The sequence below is a fragment of the Palaemon carinicauda genome, chromosome 7 (assembly GCF_036898095.1).
Source record: "Palaemon carinicauda isolate YSFRI2023 chromosome 7, ASM3689809v2, whole genome shotgun sequence".
In the NCBI taxonomy this organism is placed as follows: Eukaryota; Metazoa; Arthropoda; class Malacostraca; order Decapoda; family Palaemonidae; genus Palaemon; species Palaemon carinicauda.
In genome coordinates, this window is record NC_090731.1 from 90168029 (window position 1) to 90183376 (window position 15348).

A 15348-nucleotide genomic window follows, 5' to 3' on the forward strand; every position below is an offset into this window, starting at 1 on the left:
AATAATGATAATAATAGTGATAATAATAATAATAATAATAATAATAATAATAATAATAATAATAAGGTAATTATTAAAGCAAAGGAAGTTTATGGTAACAAGTTTTTCATGTTGGTTGATTTAGAAATGAAGTTGAGAGTATAAAGGAAATTCTCTTTTGCAGATTCTGTAGTAGGGGTTATTTCGACTCTTGTAGAAGAAAAATTTGCTGGCCATCAGAACCATACCCCTATTAAAGGTTACATAAATTGTTTAGACAAAACCTTTTCAAATTAATCTCAAAAGGCTGCAGCTTTTGTGGGTTGTGTGGTAAGCATAGAAAACTAGTGTGTGTCTTAATGTTTGAGACAGTTTCCCATCACAGGTACACCTTTTGGTTATTTCCTTGTATTGGTTCTGATATTGGATCAGTTATAGATAAGTTGTAATCTATCACCACTGAAATGCAGTAACACTCTGCGATCTACTCTCGATAACCCTTCTTCTCTCCCTACCTTTAGGTAACTACTGCTTATCAAGATTTATCTTGGTACCTCCTAGGGAGTCATTTCTCGTAACAGGGGTTCGACCTTATTTTGCTCTGACTGGAGGTCTGGCAGGATGACTACAGGAATCTTTGTCTTGTAGGATAACAGTATTATTATTATTATTATTATTATTATTTTCAAATGCTAAGCTACAACCCTAGTTGGAAAAGCAGGATGCTATAAGCCCAGGGGCTCCAACAGGGAAAATAGCCCAGTGAGGAAAGGAAATAAGGAAAAATAAAATATTTTAAGAATAGTAACAACATTAAAATGAATATTTCCTATATAAACTTTAAAAACTATAACAAAACAAGAGGAAGAGAAACTAGATACAACAGTGTGCCCGAGTTTACCCTCAAGCAAGAGAACTCTAACCCAAGACAGTGGAATACCATGGTACAGAGGCTATGGCATTACCCAAGACTAGAGAACAATGGTTTGATTTTGGAGTGTCCTTCTCCTAGAAGGGCTGCTTACCATAGCTGAAGAGTCTCTTCTACCCTTACCAAGAGGAAAGTAGCCACTGAAATTAGAGTGCAGTAGTTAACCCCTTGAGAAAAGAAGAATAGTTTGATAATCTCAGTGTTGTCAGGTGTATGAGGACAGGAGAATCTGTAAAGAATAGGCCAGACTATTTGGTGTCTGTGTAGGCAAAAGGAAAGAACCGTAACCAGAGAGAAGGGTCCTATGTAGTACTGTCTGGCCAGTCAAAGGACCCCATAACACTCTAGCGGTAATATCTCAATAGGCGGTTGGTGCCCTTTCCTAGAGATCTCTGTAAGAGTGAATTTAGCTCTGGAAAATATATCAGAAGGTGGGTCCTGGCTGTTATCTACGAGAGACGTCGATTTCCTCATCTTTCATCGTTATTTTTCAAAGGAACCTTAACATTTTCTCAAGTAATCAAAACAATTCACTGTGTGAAAATTAAGATAGATTGTGTAGAAGAGGTCTTAGATCCTACTCCAGGGTTCTACCTCAGATGTTTGAACTCTTAAGGGGTTTACAGTTCTCATAAAACATTTTGATGGAAAAGCTTTTGTCAGTCTGGGTACCAATGAAGATATGAGTTTGGATTGTTTTAATATTCTGGATACATGCGTGCTTACTCATTCTTATTCTTAGGGATTCTAAGAAACTTGTTCGGTTTATAACCAGTTCGATGCTTCTTATTCTGCACTTATGTTTCGTTCTCTGTACAGGGCATCAAGTATTCATCTGGATGCTGGCTCCCAGAATGGATGAGATTTCTTAGGATCATTATTTTTTTTAAACTGGCTATGTGTTAAACATGTTTTTGGAAGGGATTAAGGTCAATCATTATGGTTATGTAGGTTACGGAGTTCACTTAGGAGGAATTTCTTTTGAGTTGAACTTATGGATTCTTTCTTTAGGAATAAAAAGGGACAGGTAATTTTTGGGCTTTTATATGAGAAAATTAAAATTTTTCTTTTGTTGGAGAATTTAGGATAATGGAATCTTGCTTCAGATGCAGTGAGATTTATAAAGACTAGCTTCTCCAGAGACGCTCAGTCATCATTGGTACAGGACCCAAGATAAGCACTTTGGATATATTATTTATAATAACTAACTTAAACTAGTTGAATTTATCTCAGGGAGTTATCTTGAAAGTAAGAGTGCTGGACATCTCTTTACAAGGAAGCTTCCCAGGAAGGATGAGGTGCAACTATGTACTGTATTTTCTTCTTTGGTCTGAGAAATGATTGAAGAAGGGGATTAACTTGGTTCTAGACCCTTCAGGTTCTGAATTCTCTAATAAAGGATAAATGTGTGGCAGTGGTTTCAGATAGCACAAATACACATAAAGATTTGGAACCAGTAGAGAATCAGGTCGCAATCCCTGTTCAGATACTAAAAGTATTTTCATCTCAAGACAAATTTAAAGGAAATATCCTATCTGGGTTTAATACTAGAAAGAGTAATAACGGATACTACGAATCAAAAATTTCTCATCCTTTAATGTGTTTTAGGATTTAGAGTTTGTGGAGGTCAAATGGATACATGATACTGTTTCACTCAACAAGAAATAGAAGTTTTACTCACCAGTTTCAGATCGGTTAACTTTATAGAGGGAGATCCTTTTATAGGACTGGTCGAATTTAGGGCTATACATTGTTCCTTTCATCTCCATCATTTTCGCTGTCTATGTAAGTTCAGAGGCTCTACAAACAGCAGTATGATCTTTGGTGGCTCCCTTTTGGCTGCAGAGGAGTTGGTTTATAGTTCTTTGGCCAATGTTGTAGGAATGTCCGAGTAGGTTGCCTTACAAATTCATTCTTTTCAGACTAGTTCTAAGGTCAGTTATTATTATTATTAATACTTGCTAAGCTACAACCCTAGTTGGAAAAGCAGGATGCTATAAGCCCTGGGGCCCCAACAGGGAAAGTAGCCTAGTGAGGAAAGGAAATAAGGAAAGATAAAATATTTTAAGAAGAGTAACATTAAAATAAATATTTTCTATATAAACTATAAATGCCTTAAAAAAACAAGAGGAAGAGAAAATAGATAGAACAGTGTGCCCGAGTGTATCCTCAAGCAAGAGAACTCTAACCCAAGACGGTGGAAGACCATGGTACTGAGGCTATGGCACTGCCCAAGACTAGAGAACAATGGTTTGATTTTGGAGTGTCCTCCTAGAAGAGTTGCTTACCATAACTAAAGAGTCTCTTCTACCCTTACCAAGAGGAAAGTAGCCACTGAACAATTCATTGCAGTAGTTAACCCCTTGAACAAAGAAGAATTGGTTTGTAATCTCAGTGTTGTCAGGTGCATGAGGACAGGAGAATCTGTAAAGAATAGGCCAGACTATTCGGTGTATGTGTAGGCAAAGGGTAAGAACTGTAACCAGAGAGAAGAATCCAATGTAGTACTGTCTGGCCAGTGAAAGGACCCCATAACTCTCTAGTGGTAGTATCTCAACGGGCGGCTGGTGCCCTGGCCAAACGACTCGATCCATGTAACAAGATTAGTTCTATACCGTGTTTTAAGAATCATGTTGTTTTTAGGTTACCTGGATTCTCTTTCTTATGTTCCTTAAAAAAATTCCATCAATAATTTGTATTAAAGACTTTGGAATGGTTCTTTTGATTGGTGTACATCAAGGAATGTTTAGGTAACAAACATTAGTTTGGATTTTTATTTAGTTTTTGATATCCTTCTATGAAAGGAAGTTGTCCATTTAGTATACAAGGGGTTAGAGGTCCATGCTTAATACCATATTAATTATTTAGATTGAAACTTAACTTCTTCCAATGGTAATTTGAATACGTACAGTGTTCAGGGATTTTTACTGATATAAAACATCCGTTTGTCGGAATGAATTATTGGAATCTAAATATCCATTTTAAAAGGTTCTCTGACCATTTTGGAGACCTTTAAAGATTTCTCAAGTAAAACCTTTTACAGTTTAGCTTTAGAAAATATGCTTTTCAGGATTAGTATCAGCTAACTGCATTGATTTACAGCAGGTTTTTTATCCTGTTATGTAAATTTTGGAGATTGGAAGAGGATTTTATCACCTTTCTATTTTTTTCCAGACAATACGTTAACATAAATTTTCTTCCATTTCTTTTATTTTTGGAAAGGAAAGGCATTGATAATAGATTTGTTTTGTCCTTTGAGAACTGTCAAGTTTTATTTAGACAAAACTGAAATAATTAGAGTAAAAATTTCTAATTAGTTTGATAAGTTGGGATTTTAGTCATGGTTTAGTGACAGGGATTTAGATTCTAGTCTGAGGAAGGACTTGAAAGTTCAAATTCATGAAGTGGTAGTGCAGCTACCTCTCTTTGTTTCTCTGGAAAGAATTTTTGGTAGCAGCTCAGAGGCATACCTAGTAGCAAGGCCTTATATATATAAAAAAAAAATTGTATCTTGATAATTTTACTGGACATGGGGGTGCTGTGGGGCCTATAGCATAAATAATTGACTTAAAAGTTATGCTTTTGATTTTCTTAGTGAGAAAGCTCAAGTACAAGTTTACATTTTTTTCCAATTAGGTACTGTTTCAGGTTGTTGTTGGTTTATTAATCTATGCATTATACAGTAATTACTTTCCTATCTCTTTGCTTCACAAACCCACCTCTCAGAATGTGGAGTCAGCAATATGAACATCACTGGAGTTTTAAAGAAATAATCAGAACTTTAATGATAGAGTTCATCATTTCCAAACTCGCCTGCTGTTCATAGCATAATCCCCTCCTGCCCAATGAATAGTGATGTTAATGGGCTAATGATCTGGTTTTAACTTCAAGACTGAAATACAATAGAACTATGAAGAGGTATGCAGTGAGGTATCAACAAAGTGTTATAAAGAAAGAGCCCTGGCAGTGGAACCAATTACATTATGGGAATTTCTAACCAAAGAAGAGAGATAAGACAAGCAGTGGAAAGGACGTTGATACAGTATTTTATATAGATAGGGAGAAGAGGAGTGAGGATGAAATATATCTGGCAGCGGTAAATAAGAGTTTGGGGTGTGGGTTATTTGAAATCATCGTTCTGCCAGAGTTCTTTTCGCGAATGTGATATTTTATTTAATAGGTATTGCGGTTCTTTGTGTCACGTGTAATTGAATTTGCGTAAAAAGTGGCCTGACTGTACCCCACTCCTGGAGAGACTCTGAGGAAAGATGGAGTGTGGGAATTGGGAAGGTATAAGCAATATGAAAAAAGATAAATGGAAATTTTAAAGAAAGATACGCGCAGTATTTAAAAGAATTTTTCATTGAGGAAAATAGATATGAACTGGACCATTGGTGGAATAGAGGGACAAACCTAGGATATAAAAGGTGAGAAGTTCAAAATGGCTTGCAACAACATGGATAATGATAAAGTCTCAATATTATTGGTAATAAAAAAACGATTTAATTGATGAAATTGTTGATATTCCATTATGAGTTAGCTTGGCAGAAAATATGAAACCTGCCAAAGGAACTGATAAGGAAAATAACCCTGGTATTGATGATGAAGCTTACTTGGTGGACAGAGACTGCTGTGTATGAATTGGAAACTCACTCACTCATATGAACCATTAAGCAGAGGGGTACCCCAAGGAAGTGTAGTAGATCCAATCTTATTTTCTATCTACTATAAGTCTATCAAATACTGCAGAGACATGAAGTGAAGTTGAAGCTATTTGCAGATGATACACAATTTTATTTCTCCATAAATGATTTGTTCCAACACGAATACTTACCTCGAACTACTTTCTTAGGAGTTACCTGTAACCTCCTCTCTACCGACCAGAGTTTTGTGTAGTGTACCCCCCACCCCGTTTTCTATGGAGGCCTACCCCCGGCATTAAAGAATGTGCCCCGAGGGTAGGCTTATCGTAGGTCGATGTCCGCCCGGGTCAACAGCTTCAGTAAGTTCTCTGGTCGCGACGTGTCAACACGTCGCCCTCGTTCTCTATCGATCCTTTGTGTGCGTTCTGAGTGTCCCACGTGTTCCCCGCGTGGTAACTTGTGTTTCCTGTGTACTGTTCCCGGGTGTTCCTGTGTGTTCACCTTCCACCCTTGTGCTTACTCAGTGTATTCCTTGATTCCCTTCGTGCTTGTGTCTTGCGTGTGTGCATTATGGAGCAAATCCGCCGTTGTCCTGGGCCTAGGGCCGGAAAATCGTGTGGAGCGTTCCTCTCCAAGCCTGAATTGGACCCTCACTCCCTTTGCTCCTCCTGTAGGGGAAGGGTTTGTTCGTCAGCAGATACGTGCCCCGAGTGTGTAGGTTGGAGTAATATCCAGTGGGTACGTTACGGTACTAAAAAGAGAAAATCGGCGAAACGTTCCCCCAGAAAAGCTAGCGTTACTTCGCCGCCACCATCACCCAGTGAGCGGTCCGACGGGGCCTCTGTTTCGCCGTCCCCTACACAGAGTAGGGGCCGAGGTAAGTCTGTCGTGGAGAAGGAACAAAGCGGCCTTCCCCAAGAGTCTAGTGAAAGTGCAGTGGCGGTTGCGGGTCCTTCTAGGGCTAGTGAAGAACCCAGTAGTGCGTCCGGAGAGTCGGCCCTTGTGCTCGGGGGCACGTGTCCTCCGATGACCCCTTGTGGGGTAGTAACGCGGTGTCTGTGTCTTCGCCGCCCTCGTGGGCCTGTGCTTCAGGGTCTTCGGTAGGCGGAGACAGCCAGAATAAGTTACGGTCTTCGGGTAATGATGCCTTCAGTTGGAAGCTTCCAAAGACACCAGGTAGGTCCCCGTTACGAATGGAAGAGGGCCTGGACCCCTGGCTTCCTAGCATGGAGCGCCTTGGATCGTTCCCGGCCCCTCTCACGGAAGTCCCCGAAGATTTCCTTCAACCGTCGACCTCGGGCACTCAACGAGTTAAGAAGTCCCCCGCAGTCCCCGCTACCGCCCGACATACGATAAGTACAGTGTCTTCGGGTTTGTCAGAAGATTATTTCTCGTCGGGGGAAGAAGCCAGGAGAAAACATCGTCGTCGGAGAGAGCAGTCCAGGAGCAGGCGTTCCCGTTCTAGGTCGCGCTCCAGGTACAGTAGGAAGCGTTCCCGCTCCCCATAGCGTAAGTACAGGAGGAGTAGGTCTCCTGATGGCGGTTGGGTCTTCGTACCCCGGGAGTCAAGAGTACTTTGTTCCCCGGACCGCCGGTCCAGAGAGTTCTCGCCAAGGATACCGTCCTCCAAACACGACCTTGACCCTCGCAACCAAGCTCGCAGGAAGGACTCTACAGGTAGGCGTAAGTCCTCGAAGCCTCCGGGTCACCCCGCCCAGTGGGGGGAAACGCGCTTCTTTTCGGGCAGCCTGGCCGAACCAGCCCAGCTGGTGCGGCCTTCGGGTCGGAAGGAACGGTTCCCGCTGTCGGGTCAGCCCACGGGAACCGCGTCCTCGTCACCCAGAGCCCTTGAGCGGACGGGAGTCCCCGCTGAGTCGGCGATGTCTGCGTTAACCCAGGCCCCTGGTGCGGACGTCCCCGCCGATGAAGTCCAGTACCTCGGTAGGACGGCACCCCTGGCTCCAAGTACTAGACGTCCGGTCGGTGTGCCCGGCAACCCAGCTCCCCGGTCCCAAGGCGAGACCTAGGCTGACGGGAGGGAGGGTTCCCCAACGGAGGACTCGGCCTATAGGAGGGTGGTTGGCCTTATCAGGAGGCACCATAAGATTGAGGAACCTGCAGCTACGGACGAAGACTACTGGAGGTCAAGCCTGTTACGGATAATGCAGACCCCTACTCAATCTAAGACGTCTCTAGCGCTTCCTCTAGCCCGAGATCTGGTCCTAGAGCAAGAGTATGTGGATAAAGTGGTGGCTAGTAATGCCGAGGCCCCCAAAACCCAGAGTTCCTCAAAATTGCTCCAGGGCCTCAAGACTCAGGGCAAAGTATATGTGCCAGAGGGGCGTCGCCCAGGCCCCTGTAAAGTGGAATCTTCCATTGACATCCTAGGTCAGGGCGTCTCAGAGGATAGAGCCTCTTCGGCCCCAGTTTGTTTCTCTCCATCGGAGGCCTCCATGATGGAAGAAATGTCAAGGGATCTGGTGAACGTCTCCTCTTGGCTGGACTGGTGGGCTTCCACCTTAGTAGGAGTACAAGCCTCGTTCGACCCCGCGGACCCTGACCAGCAGAGCCTCCTGAGGGAACTTATTACCTCCGGGGGTAAAACCTTAAAGTTTTTAACATACCAGTCGCTCGTCTTGACAGCTAACTGGGTACTCCGCAAAAGAGACACCATACTGGCTAAGGTGTCCCGGAAGGTTCTAGACAGGGAAGCGCGGGCCATGAGGAGCCTACCCTTGTGGGGGGAGTCCTTGTTTCCCCTGAAAGAACTAGAGACCATCATGGAGAAGCTCTCGAAGAAGAAAGAGTCTAACACCCCCAGGCCTACGCCTTCTAGGAGACCGCCCTACAAGAGGTCCGTCTCAGATAGTGCCGCGACGGCCCAGGCCTCTCCCAGCACGACGAGGAGAGAAGCTCCCTCTTCCTCCTGGTCCTCAGTGCCTCAGCCCCCCCGTAGGGGAGCTCCAGCATCCTCAAGCTCCTTCAGAACAGGTTACTCTGCCTCTAGGAGAGGCCGTTCAGGCCGCTCCTCCAGAAGGAGATAGAGTGGGAGGCCCCCTACCCCTGCCCAAGCCTCGGGTTGGGGGATGCCTCAGACTACATTGGCAAGCATGGAAGGCTCACGGAGCGGAGCCTTGGACAGTGTCCGTACTAAAGGAGGGCTACAGACTACCGTTCTTAGCAGAACCACCCCCTCTTATCCCGTTGAAGAAGACCGCCCTTCAAGAGGAGGTGTCCTCCATGTTAGATAAGGGCACCATGGAAGAAATTCTTCTCCCAGGCCCGGGTTTCTACAGTCGTCTGTTCCTAGTAGAAAAAGCGACGGGGGGGTGGAGACCGGTTATAGATCTGTCGGCTCTCAAAAAGTTCATCAAGAAGACGGACTTCAAAATGGACACTCCGAAGTCAGTCCTGCTGTCCTTGAGGGAGAAAGATTACATGATGACCATAGACCTCAAGGACGCCTACTTCCAAATTCCGGTCCACCCCTCGAATCGAAAGTTTCTCCGGGTGAAATGGGGTTCCCAGATCCTGCAATTCAAGACCCTTTGCTTCGGATTGTCAACAGCGCCCCAGGTGTTCACGAGAGTCTTCACGACTGTCTCAGTGTGGGCTCACGAACGAGGCATTCGCCTCATCCGATACCTGGACGACTGGTTGCTTCTTTCCTCCTCGAAGGACCTCTTGGAGGAACAAGGGATGAAACTCCTCCAGTTTTGCAAGGATCTGGGCATCGTAATCAACCCGGAGAAATCAAACCTATCCCCATCCACCAGAATGAACTACTTGGGAATGACGTTAGATACCATTCTGGGAAAAGCCTTCCCGTCGAAGGACAGAATAAACAACCTCATGAATATCATTCGGCCGTTCCTGTCGGGGCGCCCCAGGAGAGCGAAAGACTGGCAGAAACTGATAGGTCACCTGGTCTCATTGGAGAAACTAGTTCCCCAAGGGAGGGTAAGGCTCAGAGCCGTACAATGGAACCTGAAGAACCTCTGGTGCCAACTGGACTCACAACAAGTCCTAATCCCAGTTCTATCAAACACGAGACCCTCCCTGGAATGGTGGCATTGCCGGTCGAACTCACTCAAGGGGATGCCCTTCGCGAGCAACCCCCCCGAGTTACTACTGTTCATAGACGCCTCCAACCAAGGGTGTGGAGCCCATCTCCTCGACGAAACAGCACGAGGGACCTGGTTGGACGGGGAAAAGGAACTCCACATCAATGCCCTGGAGTTGAAGGCAGTCCAGAAGGCTTGCCTACACTTCGCAGATCTTCTAAAGGGAAACACCGTGGCGTTGATGTGCGACAACGCCACGGTAGTACATACATAAAGAAGCAAGGAGGCTTGAAGTTGAAGGAGTTGTGCGATCTCACCATAAAAATTCTAGATTGGGCAGAAGAGAACCAAGTGGTGTTGTTAGCGAGGTTCATTCCCGGGAAGAAAAACGTGCTGGCCGACGGTCTCAGCAGAGTGGGCCAGATAGTAGGGACAGAATGGTCCCTCCTTCCAGAAGTAGCCAAGCTCATCATCCAACGTTGGGGTTCCCCGGTGATGGACCTCTTTGCAACAAAACTCAACGCCCAACTCCCCGTATATTGTTCTCCTGTACCAGACCCGAAAGCAGCCTTAGAAGACGCCTTTCAGCACAAGTGGGACAATCTAGACGTGTACGCTTTTCCCCCTTTCACGTTGATAAGGCAGGTGCTCAACAGAGTAAGGACAGCCCGAAACCTAAAGATGACTTTGGTAGCGCCCTGGTGGCCGGAGAGAGAGTGGTTCGCGGACCTAAAAGACCTGGCGAGTCAACCACCGTGGCCTCTGCCCGACAGGTCAGACCTTCTGCTTCAACCTCATTTTCTCAGGCTCCACGACAACCCACTCTCCCTACGTCTTCATGCCTGGAGACTATCGAGCGGCTCCTGAAGAAAGAAGGATATTCTTCATCCACTGCTAAGAGAATGTCGCTATACCTGAGAAAGTCTTCAGCCGCGGTCTACCAGGCTAAGTGGGCCTCCTTCACGAAGTGGTGCTCTGAGAAGCTCATTAAGCCTCTTAAGGCCTCTGTCCCAGACATAGCAGATTTTCTGGTGTTTCTCAGAGACAAGTTGGGAATGTCAATTCCAGCCATAAAAGGGGTCTGGGCCGCCTTAGGCCAAGTCTTCCTCCTGAAGGGCATCGACCTGGGGGCCTCGAGGCACATAGCGATGCTTGTCAAGAGTTTCGAGCAGTTCTGCCCCCCACAGGCGAGTAGGGTGCCCCAGTGGGACTTAGCCAAGGTCCTGAAGATGTTGTGTGGCCCCCCCTTTGAACCTTTGAAAGATATCGTGGACAGGGATCTCACTCTCAAGGCCATCTTCTTGCTGGCCTTGGCGTCCGCTAAGAGAATGGGTGAGATCCATAGGCTGTCATATGACGTTTCTCATTCGAAGGGGTGGAAAGAAGTATCCTTCAAGTTCGTCCATTCTGTTGTGGCTAAGACCCAGAACTCAGCAGTCTGGGATCCGAGGTTCGAAAGTTTTTCAATACCTGCCATCCCTAGGACGGGTAATTCAGAGGATTTGAAATTATGCCCTGTACGGACCATTAGAAAATACCTTGAAAGAACGGCTCATATCCGCCCAGGCATCAAGAGCCTCTTCGTATCCACGGGTATTACTAAGAAGCAAGTGTCCAAGAACACCATTTCCTTCTGGTTGAGACAAGTTATTGCCAGAGCCTACAAGGAGGAAGTAGCAGTGCCAGGCACCCCCAGACCTCATGACATCAGAGGCCTGAGCACGTCCTTAGCCTTTGAGAAAAACATGGCAGTAGCTCAGATCCTGCGAGCAGGTACTTGGTCGAACCAGTCAACCTTTACTGCCCATTACCTCAAGGACTACTCGAGGAAGTCCTTAGACGGGTTCTCCATAGGAACAGTCATCTCCGCCCTCCAAGCGGTGTAACGGTAAAAGCCCCAGGCTCAATCACGGTTAGCAACCGGGAGACACAGGTGTGTTTTCCTTCCATCCTACCCAGTTGCTTCCTAGCCACATCGGGGAGTACCAACTTATACCATTGGATAACACATTCTTCACAGCTACGCTACTGAATGCAACATCAGAAGAAGTTTTTTCAAAGGGTGAGTACTTAGACACTAACGTGAGCTCTTTGTGTAGTTACCCTCTCATCCGTTTTCTAGTATGTACCGTTATTCCTGGGCCTTTTGGCCTCCGCTTACCGGGTCAGGGGGTCAGAATAGCACTCCCGCCTCCTAAAGTGTAAGTCTCCTAAGAAAGTAGTTCGAGGTAAGTATTCGTGTTGGAACAAATCAAAAATTTTAAGTAATTTTTATTTTTCCTAACATACTTACCGAGAACTACTTTCGGGTAATGGCCCTCCCTTCCTTCCCCGAGTGCCTCTCTTCCCTTGCAAGCATTGTGCTACTCCAATAGAACTTACTGAAGCTGTTGACCCGGGCGGACATGGACCTACGATAAGCCTACCCTCGGGGCACATTCTTTAATGCCGGGGGTAGGCCTCCATAGAAAACGGGGTGGGGGGTACACTAGACAAAACTCTGGTCGGTAGAGAGGAGGTTACAGGTAACTCCTAGGAAAGTAGTTCTCGGTAAGTATGTTAGGAAAAATAAAAATTACTTAAAATTTTTTATTTTGATGATACCGCTGAAACTACACATTCTTACCAGTGTTAGGGAAGGGATGGCAGTTAAACAACTAAAATTAAATGAAAATAAAACTGAGTTTATGGTGATAGGAAAAAAAAAAACTTTAAAAACTTGGGTGACATCCAGCTAATGTTAGAAATAACCTGGTCCTGATATCTAGTAGTGTTCGTTACCTAGGTGTATCACTTGACTCCAATTTGTCTCTTGTGTACAAATGAATAATATAGTAGGAATTGCTGGATATCACCTTAGAAACATTGCTTTCTTAAAGAACGATTTCAATGAATATTTTGTAAAGAAACTTGTGATTAACTGTGAAAATACTGTACTAGGATTGACTACTGTAATTCCATCTATTACTGTACAATCTAACTAAAGTAAAACATAAGAAAACATAATAAACAGAGGAGGAAGCAAGATTGATCAAAGGTGTCACACCATAGAAAGGATTACTTTTGTAATAATTGAATTTCATTGGCTGCTTATTAAAGCCAAAGCAGAGAATAGTTGAAGACTTTCTTGTCTTCTAAATGCTTTAATAATGGGTATTTGACAATTAACATGTAATACACTGTGTGATACACCAAATGCCTTAGAGTGTTTATGACAAACAGATCATGTAGGTCTTTTAGTGCACAGGGTTTCCTTGTGTGATAGGATCATAAAAATAGCACTTAAAGTAAGTAAATTAAAGGGAAAGAAATTATGCACTATAATGTGGAAATTATAGTTGATAACGTTACTTTAACAGTCTAGAAAATTTTAAGAGTTGATATTGGAGGAGGGGTGAGTAAAAACAAAATTGATAATTGTTATTTTGGCTTCTTGCCAGAGGTCAACAGTAGAAGCAGTTTTTATAAAAGGCTAAAATACAGGTTATGTATGAGAAACTAAAATACAGGTTATGTATGAGAAACTAAAATACAGGTTATGTATGAGAAACTAAAATACAGGCTATGCATGAGAAACTAAAATACAGGTTATGTATGAGAAACTAAAATACAGGTTATGTATGAGAAAAGGACATGAATAATTTTCTTTGTGATAGTCAGAAAAAATTCTATCACACTCCATGATTGGATTTGCTATTGTCATCCTCCTTTCACATACCTATACAGTACATATCTCACCTTCAATATTTTCACTTCAAGTGTCACCATGATTTCTATTTACATTGCATTATCCATATTCAGTAGAATGGATTTTTATATTATCCTAGCAACATCTGGCTCAATATCATAAGAATGACAGAGCTCCTTTCCAAGCCATGCCACTACTTCATCAGGAGAGCATTGGGTCATCACTGGGAATCATCCAAGTACTGTATAAATACTGTAAGTGATCATATCCCTACATCGGTCAATGAAAGTAGAAGCAAAGTAAATTCTGTACAATCGTGGGTAGCTGCCTTACTAGTTAATTGCATACAAAGCCAACAAGTGAAACGAAATTCATTGACTTAACCAACAAAACTCAAATCTTAATAATGCAAGATGATGCGAGACTATTTGCAATTCCTTTTAAGGATTTTTTAAGTGATAGGATGAAGATGCCTTGCTGTCTGGTCATAGTTGTTAGTTTTTATATCATGAAAATAAACCTAGACCTGGGTGCAACTGACTGGTCGTCACGTTTTGCCAAGTTACCACTCAAGAATAAAATATCTGCCTAGTTTACATTCTAAACAGAGCTTACAATTCCTTTGCTATTCTGTTTATAAGTTTTTTGTCTTCTGCTAAGGCTGAAAGACATTGCTGTTGACGTCTGTTACTCATTGTCACAGTTTAACTTCAATATGAAGTTTTGGCTTTGCAATACTGTACTTTTTTTCCCACTGAGATCTCCAGTCAGGTGGGTGTTGCTTGTCTCTGAGCACTATAATTAACATTAGTAGAGATTGGAGGTTCTCGATTTTATTAGCATAGCAATTTTTTAGCAATACCTCTGTTTTAAGACAAACCCATTACATAACACAAACGACATCTCTCCCACTGTCTATTATTGTCTCAGTAGTATCTGCTCTAAAATGATGTAATGTAGTGATATGCAAGGTACAGCAGATGAAAACAAGGGGGCTGAGCCTAGCATAGTACACATTCTTTCCTAATAACTTTATTGGTATTAGTGAAGTGAGGATTTAAAGATAAAATATAAGACATGAAAATTATAATAGTGTAATATCAATTCCTTGATGTATCAGTGAGTGATTAATGATTGATAATCTCAGTTCCTTAATGTTTAATTTTTTTCATAGCTTCTAGGAGGAGAAGGAGAAGAGGATGAAGATAAGCCAATTGGTCTGAAAAAGGGGACTGGATTCTGGACCTTTGAATTTTACCAGCAGTTTTTTGATGTTGAAAGCAAACAAGTTGGGGACAGAATCCTCTGGTCAATGGTGCCTAAGCCAGGTGTCAGCTATTTGCAGTCATATATAAGACCAAACCCAGATCTTTATGGTAAGTTATCATCCAATATTGTTGTAGTTTATGTTTAAGTTGCTATAATAAATTATAGATTAATGATGCTTGCTTCAGTATCAAGATTATTTAAGGTTTTGTCTTCTGAAAAAAGTTACAACTTTTACCTTATGATACATCAGTAACATTTAGGACTAGCAAATGGGGATGTATGTTGTAATTAACTCAGTTTTCATGGTTTCCAGGTCCGTTTTGGATATGTATGACCCTAACATTCACCACTGCCATCACAGGTATTCTATAGACTTCATTTTAATTTTATTGTTCTTCAAACATTATTTGTCTCAATGTTTTTTCAATTTAAACATTAATATAATTCTTGCTATACCGAAACAGCAGTCCAATATTCGGTATTGTTCTGTAGCTTTGTTATCCTCTAAAGGCATACTGTATTTGAAAGTTATTGCCAGATGGAAATGTTTTTTTTTTCAACCTAAGTACTCCTTAGACCACTATGTTTTGGCTTCAGTTATAATTTTTGTATTATTTCAAAGAATCTTTTTATTTAAATACATATGATATTACAGTATTTTTTCTTCAGTCTTGTTAATAAATACTATATTATTCTTATGCAACTACCCTGATGCTCATAATGCCACTCTCTCAAAGCTTGTTTTAATACTGACCTTTGCCTTAAAACTAAAAA

The 15348-nt window shown here is 42.9% G+C and overlaps 1 protein-coding gene across 2 annotated transcripts in view; it reads left to right on the top strand.

Moving 5' to 3' along the window:
* Window positions 1-15348, top strand: part of LOC137643963 (protein YIPF1-like) — a 197066-nt gene that overhangs the window by 135965 nt on the left and 45753 nt on the right. For both annotated transcript variants that reach the window (XM_068376785.1, XM_068376784.1), the window contains 2 exons: window positions 14480-14681; window positions 14888-14935. In XM_068376785.1, the coding sequence (XP_068232886.1) occupies window positions 14480-14681; window positions 14888-14935 (250 nt within the window). The remainder of the gene's footprint in view (window positions 1-14479; window positions 14682-14887; window positions 14936-15348) is intronic.